The sequence below is a fragment of the Chondrus crispus genome, genomic scaffold (assembly GCF_000350225.1).
Source record: "Chondrus crispus Stackhouse genomic scaffold, scaffold_5, whole genome shotgun sequence".
Taxonomy (NCBI): Eukaryota; Rhodophyta; class Florideophyceae; order Gigartinales; family Gigartinaceae; genus Chondrus; species Chondrus crispus.
Window position 1 is genome coordinate 771,500 of NW_005179334.1, and position 17,157 is coordinate 788,656.

The window sequence follows — 17,157 nt, forward strand, 5'->3', positions numbered from 1 at the left end:
CACCCACGTCCTCGCTCACGCACCTACCGCGCCCGTACCGCCCCATGGCCCCGATTGAGGGCGGCGCCTCTACGAACCGCAAGCCGACGACGGCCCCCGCCGCCGGGCCCATCGGCACGCGCAAGAAGAGCATCCGCAAGAAGCCGAGAGGGCCCGCCCGCTTCGCCTGCCCGCTGGTTGGGTGCGGGAAGGCCTTCCGCATGCAGGGCGACCTGCAGACTCACATGAGGCTGCACACGGGCGAGGAGCCGTTCGAGTGCTCGTTCCCGTTCTGCGGGCGGCGGTACAAGTGGAGATCGAGCCTGTCGCATCACGAGGGCCTGCATTTGCGGAAGAAGGGAGTGCTCCCGCCGAGGCGTTCTCGCCGCGCTAAGAACGGCGACGATACGACGGCCGCCGGGCCTATCGCTATCGGAGAGGTGCCGCGTCACGCGGAGAGGGCGCCGCACATGGCGCCGAGGAGGCAATGAAGTGGGAGGGGATGGATTGGGAAAGGGAAGCGATGTATTTTGCCGTTGTCTATGTTGTGTATTTTTTTTTTTTTTCGTCAAGGAGGGGTGGTTGTAAAAAGTAACCAGGGTACGGGAGGGGGTAGTTGGCCAAGGGGTTGAGTGCGAGAAAGAGGTCATCGGACGTGTTGCTCGTACCTCATGCGGGCATGACGCGGGGAGAGCGGCCGCTGTTTTTTTGTTTTTGTAAAGCCTGACAGTTTCTGTGTGTTTTAATGAACATTTGACGTTGTAGGAAATCGGAAAGTGAATGGAGGAGCACCACACTGTGGCGTATGTCCTAAGCAAGAGAAGTGTGGCGACCGTAAGGCCCGGCACCTGGGAATCATGGAACCGGAAAAGTGACTGACTCATGAGATTTAGAGCGTGCCCGCATAAAGTTTAGAAAAGTGCCATGCCCTCAGTTTCCTTTTGCGAAGGGTTACAGTGGTGGCGAAGAGAGGTAAGCTCTCTAGAGAACTTCCGTAAAGTTTTCTGTAGTGATGGAGCTGATAAACCCTCTGTACGGTACCCTTCGAAGGGTACTGGCATCAACTGTGGTACGAACTAAGCCAGAACCGTACAGTAGTGTACTGTAGTACTGTACAAGATGCAACTCGCAGTGAAGGGTTTGGGGTTCTGGCGGCACATACATTCTTTTTGATAATGCAGAAGCAAGGACTGTGTGGTATGAGGCTGAACACCCCGGTGGTAAGGCTTTCCTGTGCTCATGAGTTGGGAGTTGGACAGGGATCCCGACAGGCGACGTTGTGCGGAACGGGCGTCGAATACAGTTGCGCGTGGTAGGGTGGATACGGGGCGTGCACGGCGAGCATGCGAGCGTTTCCGCGGACTACACGGCTGCTGTACTTGTATCTTGCGGGGCGTTCCTGACGTCGCGAGGGAACAAGGGCTTGTGTTGTGCGCTTGTTTTCTTATTTATTTATTTATTCCGATTGTGTGCCGTGCCGTTGCGCAGAGGCGGTCAGGCCGGGCTCCGGGCAGGCCGGGCTCGCACGTAACTCGTGTTCCGAAAGGGCGGGGTTCGCAGCAGGCGCGCCGGTGGTGGCGGGTGGCGTGGCGGCGGCAGCAATGCAAGGCGGCGCGGCGGGCGGCGGGCGGCGGACGGCGAGCTCGGGACGGAAACAGCGAGGCCGGCGGCTGTTTTTTTTTAACGGCGATTCATGCGGATCTACAGGCGGCTGCGAACAAGGGGCCCAGCCTGAGGGCGCGTATGTGCGCGCGCAACGCGGATGACGCAAGGGAGGACGATGCGCCATTGGGGGACGCTCATTGCCGCCAAAGGGTCGCGGAGGTTGTATGTATGTAGTACATTAGGCTACGTTCCTGGCGTTGAGTTTTTGGCGCCACTACCGTAAATTACTGCAGTGTACTGTAGTACCGTGACCGCCCGCCGGGCGTTTTCGCGACTTGCGCCCTGCGTCAGCACAGGCTTGCGGACGCCTATGATATGGGGGTATGATATGGTGAGCGGTGTGGTACCGTAAGATATTATCACGGAAATAGGCAGATGAGATATACCCTTGGTACTGTAGGAAAAATAAAGAGAATGTTGAAAATGTTTAGGCGGCAGAGAAAGGGCAGGGTTTTGGCGGTTTTGGCACTTTTCTGCAAAATAAGTGGACAAAGCAAGACAAGGTACAACGGTACAGTACGTGTACAGTCTTAATAGCGTTTCTGGCGGGAAGCCGTTGCCATTGGGCAAGGTTTGACTCTCCGGATTACAGTGCGATGGAGTACACTTTGGGAATTGTAAGGCGAGTAGTAGGGTACAGCGTAGGGAGGAAAAGGGTGCATTTCCCACGGATGTATGGGACCACAACGGAAGTTTAGGGTCCTTGTTGGAATGAGTGAAATTACAGGGCAGAAATAAGAATACAGTGCGCATGTGTAATTTCGGGTGGCAATTCCATCCTCACGCGGCCAGCACGGCAGAAGACGGGCGGGGAGGTGGTGCATGCCATGATTTGTCGAGAAGGTTTGATTTGAGGGCGGAAAAGTTGCAAAAAAGAGGAAAAAGCGGGCTAGCTTACAGAAGAGCGACACATGAGCTAGGGTTAGCACGGGAGGGGGAGGCGAGCGAGAGAGGCGAGCGAGAGAGGCGGCAGGCGCGCCTTCTGGGGTGGGCGCTGGAAGCCGGTGAAAGGTGCGCTCGCGGGCACGACTTATTTGCGCCGCCTGTTGGTGCCAACACCACCCGTGCCCGACCGCAGGGTGTAAAGGCTCCGCGACCTCCATCCTCCTTTACAGAGGCCGACACCCTCCTCTCCGCAATAAGCCGCGAGTACTGTCAGATTTCCCCGAGTAAGCACTCGCCCTCACCTCCCCTCCCGCCGCATCACACACGCTTCCCGCCGCCCCCTTTTCCCCCCCCCCCCTCAATGTCGAACCAAGACTCGCTCGCACCACCTGTCACACAGCAGGAGGCACAAGCCCGCGTCACCGCTCAAGCCTCTGCCGCCGCCGCCGCTGCCGCTGCAGTCGCCGCCGCAGACGCTTCCGCCCCAGACAAACACCAGGCGGATGAACACGACCAGCATGTCTCCACCACATTCCCGGTAGACCCGGATGACATCGCCCACCACCCGCCCGCCGCCGCCCCCATCGACGACCCGAAGAAGCAAGCTCCTGACCAGGAAGGACACCTCCCCGCGTCCGACCACCTCGATGTCCCGCATTCCCGCGCCCCCGCCATAGCCTCCCCGGCCCAGCATATGTCCGCCGTCAACGCCACCCACTCGCCCCCCCTCTCCCACGTCCCGAGTCTGCCCGGCGTCATCTCGCCCATCGCCAAGAGGGCCACCACCACCGCCCCTTTTGTGTGCGACGTCGTCGGCTGCGGGAAGGCTTTCGGCAAGAAGTTCAACCTCAAGGCCCACAAGAGGGTCCACACTGGCGAGGAGCCCTTCGTGTGTAGCTTTCCTACATGTGGGAAGACTTTCAAGTGGAAGTCGAGCCTTACTTTCCACGAGGGACTCCACCTCAACGCCGCCGAGGATCAGGCACCCCCGCAGGCCACCACGGCTGAGCTGGCCGGCGCCGTCGCTGCCGCTACGAACAAGAAGACCAACAAGGTCTGATGTCTTTGTCACGCCGAGCTTAGATTTTTTTTTTCCCTATCTTCCGTCGTGTCAACTCGCGGCCTGCTTCTGTAGCGCTTTTTTTCTTTCTACTGCACTGTGTACAGCGCTCTTTCTAGGTCGATTCGTCTTGGGGTTCTTTGCATGTCGGTCTTTGGGGACGAGGGCTGCCATCGGAACGTTGTGCTAGTTGCTTTCTTGGCTAAGTTAGGGTGCTTGTGTGTCTATGTGCATATGTGTAAAGTGGAAATGGCACCGGCTCTTTATTTACGCCGCGACAAATCCTCTGCATTCAATGGCCATTTGTGAAATGACGGGCGACCGTGCTAGAGGCCTCGCCCTCCTTTGGCTGAGCTGCCCTATCCTATCACGGCGGAACCACGCACTGGCGTTGTCGCCGTCTCTATCGGCTTCCTGCGCGTCCGACGTTTGTCTTTCTTTGGGAAACTTCCAGTTTCGATTTTGTGTCTTGTCCATCAGACCTTGGGAAAATTGACATAAAAATTCAACCCGCCTATCTTTTTCGTAAAAACCGCCCTATCCCGCTGCTTTCCAGCAATGTTCCTCAGATCCATTGGATCCATTCCCCTTTTGCTCCCACTTCGTCTTGAACATATCTTACCAAATTCTAGAGCGCTGCACCGCTGGGAATCGCCCTCCTGCACTTTTTCTTTTTCTGCAAGGTCTATCAAAAGTGCAACGCGTAGGCCACTCCCTCTTCCCTTTCGAACACCAATTCCCAGTTGCAGCGCCCCCCGCCATCCGCGCACAAACTCATCATGGCGGATGAAAATGCCACCGCTGGCATGGAAATCGACACCGGCGCCCCCGTCCAACCGGCTGCGTCCGACCCAGAGAACAAGCCGAAGCCCCGCTTCGAAATCAAGAAGTACAACGCCGTCGCCCTCTGGGCATGGGGTAAGTTACCTGCTGCGGCATCTAAACTCCTCCTTTCGTCACTTGGTGATGAAACGGACCATGGGATCTCATGAGGAGGTATCAAAAATCATCTTGCTAATCACGTGTACGTTCTTGCGAAACAGATATGGTCGTCGACAACTGCGCCATTTGCCGCAACCATATTATGGACGCGTGCATCGAATGCCAGGCTAATCAATCCGCGCCGCCGACGGAGGACTGCAACGTCGCGTGGGGCGTCTGCAACCATGCATTCCACTTTCACTGTATTTCGTAAGTCACAACGCGACCGGCGACGGCGTCCGCAACGGTTGAGCTGGTGTTGCCGAGCCAATCTAACTCTCGACTTTTTCTTCTGATGAATGATGATCATGAACAGGCGCTGGTTGAAAACACGTCAGGTATGCCCGCTAGATAATTCGGAATGGGAATTCCAGAAGTATGGTCGTTAGAAGCTTGTACATTTCAATATTTCTCGCACTTTACGCAGTCGGCGATCGGACCAGCACCGACTGCTGTACTATTTCTTTTCGTGACGATGAATTCCCTCCCTCTCGTCCGAAGGCGGAATCCATTTGCAGCCAGACGGCTACGAACGAGCGTGAGATGCGCATTTGCCTGGCAAGTTCATCAAAACACAAAAGAACATTTACACTTGCGCTAGTGCACCTGCGCGTTAAAGCTACTTGCGAAATCCCAGCTACTAACGAGATTCAGGGAAAGGCAGTCTACAGTCACACGTTGTTAGCAACGGACGATTGTCTCATGTAAAATTCCGCAACTTGTTCTGAGTTCGTCGCCTCGTCCGGCTTCTTGTCTTCGCGTAAACGGATAAACCGTGGGAATCGCAGTGCGATACCCTTTTCGGGATCCACGAGCCCTGTCGCTGCAGTGTGTTGAGGAGAAATCGACAGATCAGCACACTTGACCTCCCACACCTGCACAGGCTCAAACCAGACATCTGGTTCCAGCGTTTTCAATGCAGGCGTCCGATAATATGATTTCGCGCCTTCGCTCTTGTTCTCAGCCTCGGGGTCATTGAAAAACTTTGCAAAGTTATCAAGGGCTTCTTCTGAAAAGCCGGTGCCGATCTTACAGATTGACTGATACTCTTCTGTGTCAGGGTCGTAGCACGCCAGTAGGAACGCTCCGTATATACCTGCTCTTTTCCCGCGGCCAAGATAGCCTCCAATCGGCACCAAATCCAGAGAATCCCCGCAGCCTTCAAGGTAATCCTTCTTAACCTTGAGCCAATTTTGGCTGCGATTGTTAGGCTCGTAGGTAGAGTTGTCACCGTCCAGCGCCTTCACCATGAGACCCTCGCATCCTTCCTTGATGCTTCTATTCAGAAGGCTCATGATGTCCTCTGGATCTCTCGAATCTTCTCCCTTTGCAAACAAAAACTGCCCTTCTTGTTCCTGGAAACCATTTAATAACTTCTCTCTTCTTGACGTTAAGGATTCTCCAATAAGACTTTCTCCATTAAAGAACAGCAAGTCAAACGCAAAAATGCATACCTTCACAGTGACTTCATGGGCTTCAACGTCCTTCCTCTTTCTGCCTTGCAATTCCTGGAATGGAAGAATCTGCTTCTTCTGCACATCATACGCCACTGCTTCTGCGTCAATAATGAAAGATGCCCCCTTGTATTCAGTATGCAGTGCTTTTGGAAGGCTATCCACTAAATCTGGATACTTTGGAGTTAAATTCTCTGCATTTCGACTGTATATTCGGATGCTTCCATCTTCCAGGCGATGGACTTGCGCTCTCTCTCCGTCATACTTGAACTCACATGTGAATGAGGTTTCAGCAAAACGTTCCAGGACTTCTGATATTGCTTTTGTCGGTTTGGCAAGCATTGGTGAAACTGGAATGCCCGGCATAAGTTTGCACATAGCCTGCAGCCTGCTGTCAATGGTCTTTAGTTCCAGCAACTTCGGGATGATAACATCCCAAACTGGGCACTGACTGTAGACAGATCCAAGCACCTCAGCTGCCGCCCCGAGGGTTTCTTCAATGTCTTCTTCCTTCGACGTCATTTTGGTTTTCTTTTTGCCATCTGCAGTTAACAAAATGTCGGTTTTGACACCGAGTTCTTCAAGGGTCAAGGCCGCCGACAAGGCTGCGATAACAGTCTTGTCAGCAAGATGAATTCGGAGCTTGCCGAGCACAGCGCGAGAAACGTACTTTGCTTCTGTCGTTGAGGCAGCAACCAAAAGTTTGACAATTTTCCCACGCTTCGCATCCTGTGTGCTTTTCCCAGTAATGGCGGCTATTGCCTTGAATTCTTGAAACACTCTGCGAACAGTTAAAGGCGGGGGCGGAAACATAGTTTTCTGGTTCGTGCGGGCTGCCAACGCTACGTCGCCGAGGTCACCAACTTTCTTGTAAAGGGCTTTCAAGGCAGAGACTGTGCGCCCGCTGACCTGAGACAAGGCCTTCATTAGAATACTTTCCCCAATTCCAAGCTCGATGCCTTCATGTGCAGGGGCGAGTTTGTTGATGCAAAGGTAAATGGCGGGCACCAAATCTTCTGGTGTGGAGGCGATGATGTTTCGAAAGACCTCGGTAAGGATGGCCTGGATTTCAAGGCGGCCTGAGATTTCTTCAACTTTGCTGAAAGCATCGGACAGAAACTTGTAAGGTACCGGGTTTCCATCTTTCCAAGTCCTCGCTGTGTATAGCCGGGATGAGGAAAATTGATCCTTTTTACCAGACTTGGGACGTATGTCTTCAGAGTTGTCATCTTGTTCTACGTCGTCGGAACTCTGCCCATCTTCTGCAGAGTCTTGCGAAATGTCCACAACATCATCGTCACCTTCGTTTGCTTTTTCTGGCGACGAGCCTTTCTTCTCAGTCTCTGCTGCACGGGCAGTGGCATTGTTCATATCAACCGGTTCGTTCTTCGACCGCTTGACAGACTTTGAGGAGCCCTCCTCAAGTACCGCCTTGTCGGGGGCTTTCGATTTGTTGGAAACAGGACGTGGCCGTTTCTTTGTGTTTGGAGACTTGTCCTTGGAAGCGTCTTTCGGAGGTGCTTTAACTTTCTTGCCAGATAACGAGCCTCCGGGGCGGAAAAATGATGTGATTGTCCCCTGTTGTTTGCCCATGGTGAGAGCAGTACGCCTATCGTCTGTGGGGAGATAAGCGTCGCGGCAATAGAGTGAAGAAAAACACACTCTCTCTTACGGCGGGCTAGAAAAAGGACGCCGTGTGTTAGCTTTGCCTGCTGGATACGAGGTTGCGAGCAAGAGCAGTGGCGGTGCCATTTCGGGCAGCGTCACTGCTGTAGAGACAAAAAATATTTGTTTTTTTAAAGGTGATCTCTCAAGATGAGGATTCTATCCAATTAAGCTGAAGTGTGGCATTTGGCCAGCCGTTTACGCGGGAGCGAGCGTGTACTCGTCTGGCCGTTCTCCCATATTTGGCGCCAATTGCACTACTCGCCTGTCCTCCCAGGCTTCAAGACTGGGCAGAAGTACATCATGTTCTTGTAACGTAGCCTATCGACTTCCAGTACATCTCGTTACGCTCACGTACCGTACAGAAAGCGTGCTTACGCCTTCCAGAGAACACGCGCTGCTGAAAAGGAAAACGGTACACGGAGCATTCATGTCACAGTTGGCAAAACGTCCCGGTCGAACACCTCCCCCACCTCATTACCTTGCAGAAACGTGGTTATCGAGTTGAGCACCTCTGGAGTATACAGCAGCAAGTTATGCGACATAGCAACCTTCAAACGAAAGTGCTTCCTATTCAATATCGTCTCCTCCACCCCCACAACACCATCGGACTCTCCCCCAATTAGCGGATTCAAGTTTCCCCGCGACCCGCAAATGACGAGCACCTCCACCTCCTCCGGAATCGTCCCAAGCGTTTTCTTAAACCAGTCTGGCTCCTTCATCATCAGCTGCGCCCCAGAATGCTCCCCGAGCACCGTCCTCGCTGTCATATGCACCGCGTTCCTCACCATGTCGGGACCACTCAGGTTTTTCGTCTGAAACGCTCGTGCGAATGACGCACCGCACAGCGGAGGTCCGATCATGACACACCGCGTTTTCCTTGCGTCATCACCGAGGACGTCCAGCAGTCCTCTGCGAAACGCGTTGTGAAGCACAACACCGCCAAAGGAGTGCGTCACAAAGTGGACAGTTTGCTTTTTGCGCCCCAGCCTTGACTTGACGGTGTCCACCAACGAAAGCGAATGTCCGTTCAACGTGTCTGCACGACTTTTGTAGCCAAAGTTGAGCACGTCGAATTGTTGCGCTAGCGACGCCGCGATTGGTAGCAATTGGACACGCCCTCCTAGAAAGCCGTGGGCCAGGACGACTAGCTCTTTGCCTAGCGAAGGACTGGAGCTGAACGCAGACCACCGTAATATTCTTGACATTTTTGACGAGGGATTGATCACCGCTCAACGAATTGCAATACAATCAAGTATGGTCACGACATGCGCAGAAGATGGCGATGTAGCATGGTTAGTCTCGCAATTCTTCTATCTTTCACTTCATGAGCGGAGTATGAATAAGGACGATTCCGCCCTCAGCAGGGCTTTAGCGAGAGCTGTTAAGGTTGCGGGAAATCTTGGGAATCTCGCACAACTTCCAAAATGGGTTGCGGTGCGGTGCTTCGTACAATATGGAACGGGTCGCCTGCACATTTCGCCCTGATTTATAGGGCCCATTCTAACGGTAACAGTATGGATCTAGTTGTAGCTTTACGTACGTCTTACAGTGCTAGGTTGTTTACAGTCAGCAATGCAAGGACGGAGTGATCATTAGTCCTTCTACACGGCTGTGCAAATCTTGTCCTTTCGACGTCGTCGCATCCTCCGTTCAAGCAGCCTCGCCGTGCCATGAAAGCTCAACATCAAATAAAGTTTGGAAGGAAGCGCAGTGGCACCCCACGGGAGAAGAATGACGCCAAGGTAGCGCGAAACGTTGATTCGGTTGACGTAACTGGCGCGCAAGTCGTGGTCGGTGAGCGAGAGCTGAAATTTGCTCGCGCGCTGTCGGACACGGAAAAGGAGGTGCGTGATGCATCCCTGGAATCCCTCCGAACATGGCTATCCGAAAACACACAGTCGCTCGCGGATACAGAGATAGACAGGCTGTGGAAGGCTCTCTTCTACTGCGTGTGGATGGCAGACAAGAGACCGGTGATCACGGCTACTATTGCTTCCGTGGTTGACCTTGCTGATATCGTTGGGACGAAATTCTTGGAAGGCCTTTTTAGATGCCTTGTCAGAGAGTGGTTTGGGATAGACAAACATCGCGTTGACAAGTACTACGAGCTCATAAACGTCGCGCTGGTGAAGAGCACAGAAGGGCTTGTAGCGGCAGACACAGATGAAAAGTTTCTGGAAGAGACTGCAGTCCTTCTGAAAATGCTTGATGAAGCAGTCTGGAGTCGTGTCCCAAAAGCTGGGCTTGGTGTGGCGTTGCACGTTTTGGATGTATATCGGGACAAGGTCATGCGCCCGGTATTGATACGAGCCGCCAAACTTTCTGGGAATGAAGTGCACAAAGTTTTCGACTCCTTGCTTGAACAATTGTACGCCAAGATGGGATCTTCCGGAGAACATTCTGTAGCAGTTGGGAATCGTATTCAGGAGAGAGTGTTTAAAGGTCTCATTCCGTTCGTCGGGGACAAGGACGTGCTCCTTACGCCCAAAGACCGACGCGATATGATGATGAGAGCATCGAAGCGTATTTTCGCTATCGCTGCGGACAAGAAGACATCAGATGAGCTTCGGAAAGATTTATACGCCGTGCGTGCGGAACTCAAAACTTATGTCACACTGTACGACGAAGCTAAAGAGGCTGGACGGTCTAACGGGAAAACGAATGGCCGGAACAAGAAGGATAAGTCTGGCAGGCGCTCAAAGGCTAGAAAGGCAGACAAGTAGCGGTGAAGCTGCGGGAGATGAGAACGGTAAGCGGGAGAGGGACGAATGTTCTGGCAGCGGTGAGGTCGCATTTTGACGTTTTGAGGACAGGTAGGTTATCTGGCGTGTGCCGTAATTGGGGATGAAAGTAGAACTTCTCGTTTGACAAAATCGCCCTACCTGGATTTCAGGACATCCTGCACTTACCACTGAAGCATTTGTCGATGATTAGATACCGGTACTGGCGCCTTACGCGACGTCCAAAGATATCGTTGTTGTATAAATACGTTTTGAGCTGCTACGTTATCCTCGAATCCCTGGTGAATTGCCTTTTAACCCCGATTCTTTCAAGGGGTGTAGTAATGAGAGGCGTGCGCACATTCCAAGGCTAACTTTCGGTGTTTTATTGTTAGTAATTCGTGCTGTTAGTCATCAACTGAATAAGATACCGTCGCTGATACTTTCGCTCGTGCGCTCACATAGCTGGTTTCAGAGTGCACTCGAAATGCGAATCCACCACGAGAGCTTTTCAGCTCTACTTTCTTGCACCAGTCCGACCCCAACGTGGCAATTGCATTGAGCTGTCTATCTAAATCTTCCTTGGACCATTTCTTTGGGTGCAGCTTTTCAACTTTTCCAATCAGCTGCCTCCACCCTACAGCACTTCTTCGTTCTGTTCTCAAAATTGAGCAAACAGTGTCCATCGTCACCGGAAGCTTCGATAATAAAGTGCGGTTGGTAGCTTTCTCAGTTTCCATTTTCACCGCGTGGACTTTTTGTGCTTCTGAGCGGGCTCGAACCTTTTGGAGAAGACCCGCTGGGATGCAGTCATCAATATCATGACTCTCGATGCGCTCCTCAGCTTTGCTAGCGTCAGCGCTAACGTCGATCTTCGCCGCCAATAGTTTCGATTTCTTCTCCGCGTCAGGCTGAACCAGCAGAGAGATAGGCTTAGGACGAGAAGGAGAAACAGTCTCAACTGAATACAGAGGAGGGGCAGGAAGCTCTTTCACATGGACCTCCAGGTCAAAATCTTCATGCCAAAGGTCTCCTTCATGTCGCGAAATCGATCGCTTTCTGAGAAATTTGCCATGTTCTTCCTTGACTTGTGCAAGTAATCGCTTGTGAAGCAAAGACCTGCGGATCCGTGCAGCAGAATCTCCTATAACAGAACTACCAGTATTCTTTCCAGTAACTGGTGATGCCCCCCCGTCGCCGTCAGCGTCTACACTATCCAACCTGATAAGAAATGAATCAAGTCTTGCTCTTTTCTTTGTAGGAGATGATGTGCCAGGAACTACAGCAATGGCCTCTGGAATGAGATGAGCAAGTTGGGATAATATTTTCGGAGTGAAGTTTCTCTTCGTGCTCCTCTGAACGATCTCTCTGACAGCCGCGACAGTCGGCATCGTCCTTCTCGTCTTCAGGAGAGCAACTGCGCTCTCAAGACCAATCAAAACATCGAGCAGCAGAAGATGTGATTGCGGGAGCATGTCTCGACTGTACAGAATCGCTTCGCCGCCCGAGACCGAGGAACCTGCGCGAACTTGTATCGCCCTCGAACTTTCTCTGAGGTGGATGCATGTCGAAGGTGAGGCCGCGTCCTTTTTGGATGGAGAGGAAACCACGTCGGCAGCAAACCTGACTTGCTTCAATCCCTTCTTCTTTCGAGGCTTCGCCTGCTGTGGCGGGGGCAACTGCAGGCGATGGGAACCAACGTCAGGCCGCTTGGTGTCGATGTGAGGCGCGAGAAAAACAAAGGCTGGAGCACCTTGAGTGCGAATTTTGCGAGCCTCGCGATCCTTCTCGAGAATTTCTGCAAGTCTCCACCTCCGTTTCTGTGCCAGGACGGCGGGCTTCGCAGGCGCCGGAGGTTCCTTCGCAGCCGGGATTTCAGAAGGCGCACCTGTAGCATCCGTTTTCCGACGCTTGAGCATAGGTGGGATGCCGTCATGGAAGGTTCGCGGTTTCGTGATTCGCTCGCCAAGCATGGCGGAGATGTTCTGTTGCTGCATGCCCTCACTTGGAAGCACCGAGGTCTTCCGTTTGTGGTTCCTCGCTGGACCCATGATGGGGGCGAAAGGGCGCCTGCTTGCGAAAAGGAATGAGCTCCGCGAGGGTTGACCCGTCGCGAAGCGAATAGGGCGTTAGGTTTTCGGGATGCCGGTGGGCAGCGCGAGGCTGAAGCCGTTGCTTCTGCGTACCCACAATGAGATGATGAGGTAGAGATGCGAGTGACAGGCGGATGGTAAGTGGGGAGTGGGGGGGGGGGGGGGGGGGGTGCGTGAACAGCCCGTGGCCGTTAAAAGAAGTAGATAGAGATCTCAAGGATCAAGAGAGGATGCGTAGATGGTAGGGGGGAGTATTACTTGTCGTAGGCTAGGCAACAGGGATGGAGTGCATGGTGCCATCTCATGAGACAATGAGTAGTAGTGGCTCGAAGGATTTCCCGCCAGAGTCACTCTTCCTTAATTTAGCATACAAATCGATGCGGTGGAGTATTACCATGGCTCTCATTTCCCGCCAAAACAATTGAGCGTGAAGATCGGCTTATAGTAAACACTAGAACTGTAAGCTCAGGCCCCAAAATAAGATCAACGTGTACACGTGTTCAATGCAATACTGAGGACTTTGTTCTGTGCACCACGCGCAGATATATAATTGGGCATGGCATTATACTGGGTAACCTCTTTTCTTACGGTGCATAGTGCAGAGTACCAAGGGTACGGTACGCAGTAGCAGCAGTAGGGAGCATATCTACAGTAGAATGATAAAGATATTACCACACCAGTACCCGTTGGCATCATCTGTGCTTTGCGAGATTCAAAGAGACCTTGCTGTACAGAATACAACAATCTTCTCATAAGTAGCGAAACTTCCAGCACGTCACGTCAAGTCGCTAATTTTCGATTTATTTCCTCATCAGTCAATATTCTCTGATCAAAAGAAGCCGAACCTTGGACTGGCTTGCTCGACTAGCATCCTGAGCAGCGTTTCACTATCGGATCAACGTAGCCACCTCACGCCCAAGCCAAAGGGTATCTCCGCAGGAACCTTTCAGTGCGACGCGTGAGAACCGTGGTGGAGTAGGTTTGAGTGACTCAGCTACGGCGTCGCGTTCTTGCCGCCATGGCAACTGACGCAGTTGAACGCAAATCTGCAGATCAACCCGCTCAGACTGCATCGCCAAGTGCTGAAGAGAATTCTCAAGTTTTATTTACTAGGCCTCAGAGAGAGCTCTTGCTTCGCACCCTCATACTTGGCCTCATATGTCTCGTTTCTTTCTCCATTCGTCTTTTTTCTGTTTTGCGCTTTGAAAGCATTATCCATGAGTTCGACCCGTGGTTCAACTTTCGCAGTACTAGGTACGCACCCCCCTCAATTAGTGCAATGCTTCGGATCTTTTGCTCACAGAATTTCTGAAAAACTAACTGTGAACGGCATTTTGCAATGTTGCGATCGGGCAGGGTGCTTGTCGGAGAAGGTTCGTACAAGTTTTGGAACTGGTTCGATTCGCGATCTTGGTACCCCTTGGGCAGAATCGTTGGCGGTACGGTTTATCCAGGAATCATGTACACCGCTGCCTTCATGTACAATGTTCTGCACTTTGTGGGCCTCAAAGTCAACATCCGCGATGTTTGCGTTCTCACTGCGCCCGTATTTTCCGCTTTCACTGCGCTTTCCGCTTATGCCTTGACTAAGGAAGCCTCTGACGATGCGGCTGGTATTGTCGCGGCTGCAATTATGGCTATTGTCCCTGGTTACATCTCCCGTTCTGTGGCTGGTTCGTATGACAATGAGGGTGTCGCCATCACTGCTATGATCTTCTGCTTTTATCTATGGACCAAGTCCGTGAATACCGGTTCCCTGTTCTGGTCGGGTCTCACGACACTTTCGTATCTTTACATGGTCGCTTGCTGGGGAGGTTACATTTTCTTGATCAATCTCATCCCTATTTACGTCCTCGTCATGCTGTTCTCCGGTCGCTATTCGCATCGTCTTTATGTTGCATACAACACGTTTTACGTTCTTGGCACGCTCCTATCAATGCAAATTCGGTTTGTCGGTTTCAACGCGGTCACCACGTCAGAGCATCTTGGGGCGTTCGGAACATTCGGGCTGCTCAATCTCTACTGTGTTAAGAACTGGGTGCAAAGCTTCACAGGGCCCCGGGTTTTTAAGGCCTTTGTGCGGTGGCTTGTTTTCCTCGCCATGAGTCTTACGGGATCGATAGTCGTTCTTGCGTTCGTAACTGGAAATGGTGGCGGTATGACTGGGCGCATTAGAACATTTCTTGATCCGACCTATGCGTCGAAGCACATTCCTATCATTGCCTCAGTCTCAGAGCATCAGCCGACATCGTGGGGTTCATACTTCTTTGACCTTCATATTACCGTCTATCTTATGCCAATCGGTCTCTACTTCTGCTTCAAGAAACTCACAGATGGGAACATGTTTCTAATCACATATGGCACATTTGCTATCTACTTCTCTGGCGTTATGATCAGGATTATGTTAGTTCTCGCTCCAGCAGCTTCGATGCTGAGCGCGATTGGAATCTCTGAAACTTTGAAATTCGCGATGCGATCACTTCAGGCAGACGATGACGACGAAGACCTCTCCATGAGGGTCGCCAATCCCTCAGCTGAAGAAGCGAAGTCCCAACAGTCCGGTGTAGGGGAAAAGCAGGGGACAAAGAAGACTGGAAAGAAGTCGAAATCCAAAAGCAAGTCTGGAAAAGATAAACTTAGAGAGGAGGAATGGCGAACCGCACAGGGAAGATCCAACGAAGCACCCCAACAACCAGCGCCTGCGGAAACGACTTCGAATCAAAAGGCTGTAATCGCGAAGCCAGTGGCTTTTTGCCTGTGCGTTGGTGCATGCGTCCTCTTGTTTCAGTACGTAAGGCACGCAATATGGGCCACATCTGAAGCGTATAGCAGCCCGTCTATTGTGCTCAGTGCTAAAGGAAGGGACGGGGAGCGCATCTTCTTTGACGACTATAGAGCCGGATACTACTGGCTGCGGCAGAATACGCCTGACGACGCTAAGATTATGTCTTGGTGGGATTATGGTTATCAGATATCAGGAATGGGGAACCGCACAGTTATTGTTGATAACAACACATGGAACAACACCCATATCGCAACCGTTGGAAAGGCCATGAACTCACCGGAGGACGTATCGTACAAGATTGCGAGAAAACTTGATGTGGACTATGTTTTGGTGGTTTTCGGCGGCGTCGTGGGGTACAGCAGTGATGACATCAATAAGTTCTTATGGATGGTGCGTATTTCAGCATCTGTGGACAAATCCGTTAACGAAAAGGACTACATGACATCATACGGCGGGTACACGGTTGATGACAGCGCAGGAAAGGCGCTGACAAATTCCCTCATGTACAAAATGTGCTATTATCGTTTCGGGGATATGGCTAGGGATCCTCGCGGGGCTTTCGACCGTGTGCGTCAAACCGTAGTGAAAGACGCATCCTCTATCAAACTGAAATATTTTGAAGAGGCGTTCACGAGCGAAAATTGGATCGTTCGAATTTACAGAGTTAAAAAGCCAAATGCTCGAGGGTGGGTGTAAAAATCGTACCTCAATGATTGACATCTAACAAACCAATTTGCACCGTAACATAGATGACAAGGTGGTATGCACAAGTATCCTGAAACAGTTAATACAGGAATCCACGGCTGAATGCTCTGTCCGTAGTCGTGGTTGAGTTTAAGTTGTGCACTAATGTATTCGCTTCCCTAGACACCTAAAGCGAAAATTAGTGCTTTAATGATACGTATCAGTCTGCGTGACGCCGCCAAAGCTTCCTCCAGGAACGCAAACGCTTTCCTCGCACGTGGAAGCTCATTCGTTTTGAGAGCTGACGACGAAGACGGCCTGTATCAGCTCCTGATTCTTGGGTTTCATCTTTGTCAGCGTTGATTCGATCGGGCATGCGGGGTGAGGCGGAAGGGGCAGTAACAAGCTCCTCGCCAGTAGCAGGGGTGAGAGCAGGAAGGGTGGGTACTGGCTTGGAGTCGAGAACCATCTTGTCAGTTTCATCTAGTAGAGATTCGGCAGCGTCCTTGTCGTTACGAATAGGCTTGAGATCTGCCGGAACAGTACGTGGGCTTTGTGGAGCGGATGCTGAAACGGAGGTACCCAATTCGGATTCAATGTCAGAGAGCAACGACTTGGACGAGGAGGAGGGGGTAATCCTGATTCTGAGATTCTTTGCAGAGTGGGAGCGTGACACACGTCGAGAGTTTGGCAAGCGAGCTCGTTCGGACAGATTGCTCTGCTGGCGATCTGCTGACAGCCTCCGGAGCTCTGTGGCAGCAGGTTTCGGTGGAGATGCAACTGCCGGGGGTCCTAGGGCGGGTGGAAGCACGTCGTGTAAGGAGACGAATGAGGGGCGGCGGCGAGGGGAAAGACCAGGAGCGGGGGCCGGTGAACGGCGACGGCGGGCTTCGTCAGACCAGAGCTGAAGCTGACGGGCGTGCTGCTTCGCGCGGTCGGCGTCTGACGTAGGACGCCTTGATAGGTCGTCTATGTCGGAGTCGATATCGGAGTCGGAGCAGTCAAAGGAAACGGGTGTGGAAGCCTCGGTGAAATAATGCAAACGTTCAGCCATTGTCAACGCGCCGAGGGGCTGGGTGAGTTGTGGAGTGAAAGACAGTGGGAAGTTGAGGGAGCCCGTAGACGTCCAGACCGGGGTTTAGGGGCGGGCTATAAGTGGATAAGGAAGGAGGGAGGGTGAGGA

At 52.3% G+C, this 17,157-nt stretch overlaps 8 protein-coding genes; 5 read left to right on the top strand and 3 right to left on the bottom strand.

Annotated features, from left to right (window-relative positions):
- Positions 1-2,890: 2,890 nt before the first annotated feature.
- CHC_T00006727001 (hypothetical protein) lies at positions 2,891-4,144 on the top strand. XM_005718863.1 is given in 2 exon segments: positions 2,891-3,589; positions 3,590-4,144. The coding sequence occupies 1 exon segment, from the start codon at positions 2,891-2,893 to the stop codon at positions 3,587-3,589; it is 699 nt and encodes a 232-aa protein (XP_005718920.1). The 3' UTR covers positions 3,590-4,144.
- A 110-nt stretch (positions 4,145-4,254) lies between these two features.
- Positions 4,255-4,959, top strand: CHC_T00009192001 (RING-box protein 1a). XM_005718864.1 is given in 4 exon segments: positions 4,255-4,368; positions 4,369-4,507; positions 4,633-4,780; positions 4,887-4,959. 3 exon segments carry the CDS (start codon positions 4,369-4,371, stop codon positions 4,957-4,959), a joined length of 360 nt encoding a protein of 119 aa, XP_005718921.1. The 5' UTR covers positions 4,255-4,368.
- Positions 4,960-5,241: 282 nt separating this feature from the next.
- On the bottom strand, positions 5,242-8,117 carry CHC_T00010250001 (DNA Ligase I). The gene is made up of 2 exons (XM_005718865.1): positions 8,082-8,117; positions 5,242-7,689 (listed from the first exon to the last, which is right to left on the bottom strand). Exons 1-2 carry the CDS (start codon positions 8,115-8,117, stop codon positions 5,242-5,244), a joined length of 2,484 nt encoding a protein of 827 aa, XP_005718922.1.
- Positions 7,802-8,897, bottom strand: CHC_T00006729001 (hypothetical protein). XM_005718866.1 is given in 2 exon segments: positions 7,802-8,117; positions 8,118-8,897. 1 exon segment carries the CDS (start codon positions 8,895-8,897, stop codon positions 8,118-8,120), a length of 780 nt encoding a protein of 259 aa, XP_005718923.1. The 3' UTR covers positions 7,802-8,117.
- Positions 8,898-9,362: 465 nt separating this feature from the next.
- Positions 9,363-10,703, top strand: CHC_T00006730001 (hypothetical protein). XM_005718867.1 is given in 2 exon segments: positions 9,363-10,415; positions 10,416-10,703. 1 exon segment carries the CDS (start codon positions 9,363-9,365, stop codon positions 10,413-10,415), a length of 1,053 nt encoding a protein of 350 aa, XP_005718924.1. The 3' UTR covers positions 10,416-10,703.
- Positions 10,704-10,819: 116 nt separating this feature from the next.
- Positions 10,820-12,463, bottom strand: CHC_T00006731001 (hypothetical protein). The gene has a single exon (XM_005718868.1). The coding sequence runs from the start codon at positions 12,461-12,463 to the stop codon at positions 10,820-10,822; it is 1,644 nt and encodes a 547-aa protein (XP_005718925.1).
- A 353-nt stretch (positions 12,464-12,816) lies between these two features.
- Positions 12,817-12,930, top strand: CHC_T00006732001 (hypothetical protein). Its single transcript, XM_005718869.1, has one exon. The coding sequence runs from the start codon at positions 12,817-12,819 to the stop codon at positions 12,928-12,930; it is 114 nt and encodes a 37-aa protein (XP_005718926.1).
- A 593-nt stretch (positions 12,931-13,523) lies between these two features.
- Positions 13,524-16,018, top strand: CHC_T00009034001 (oligosaccharyl transferase STT3, family GT66). XM_005718870.1 is given in 4 exon segments: positions 13,524-13,759; positions 13,862-15,068; positions 15,246-15,986; positions 15,987-16,018. 3 exon segments carry the CDS (start codon positions 13,524-13,526, stop codon positions 15,984-15,986), a joined length of 2,184 nt encoding a protein of 727 aa, XP_005718927.1. The 3' UTR covers positions 15,987-16,018.
- The last annotated feature ends 1,139 nt before the right edge of the window (positions 16,019-17,157 follow it).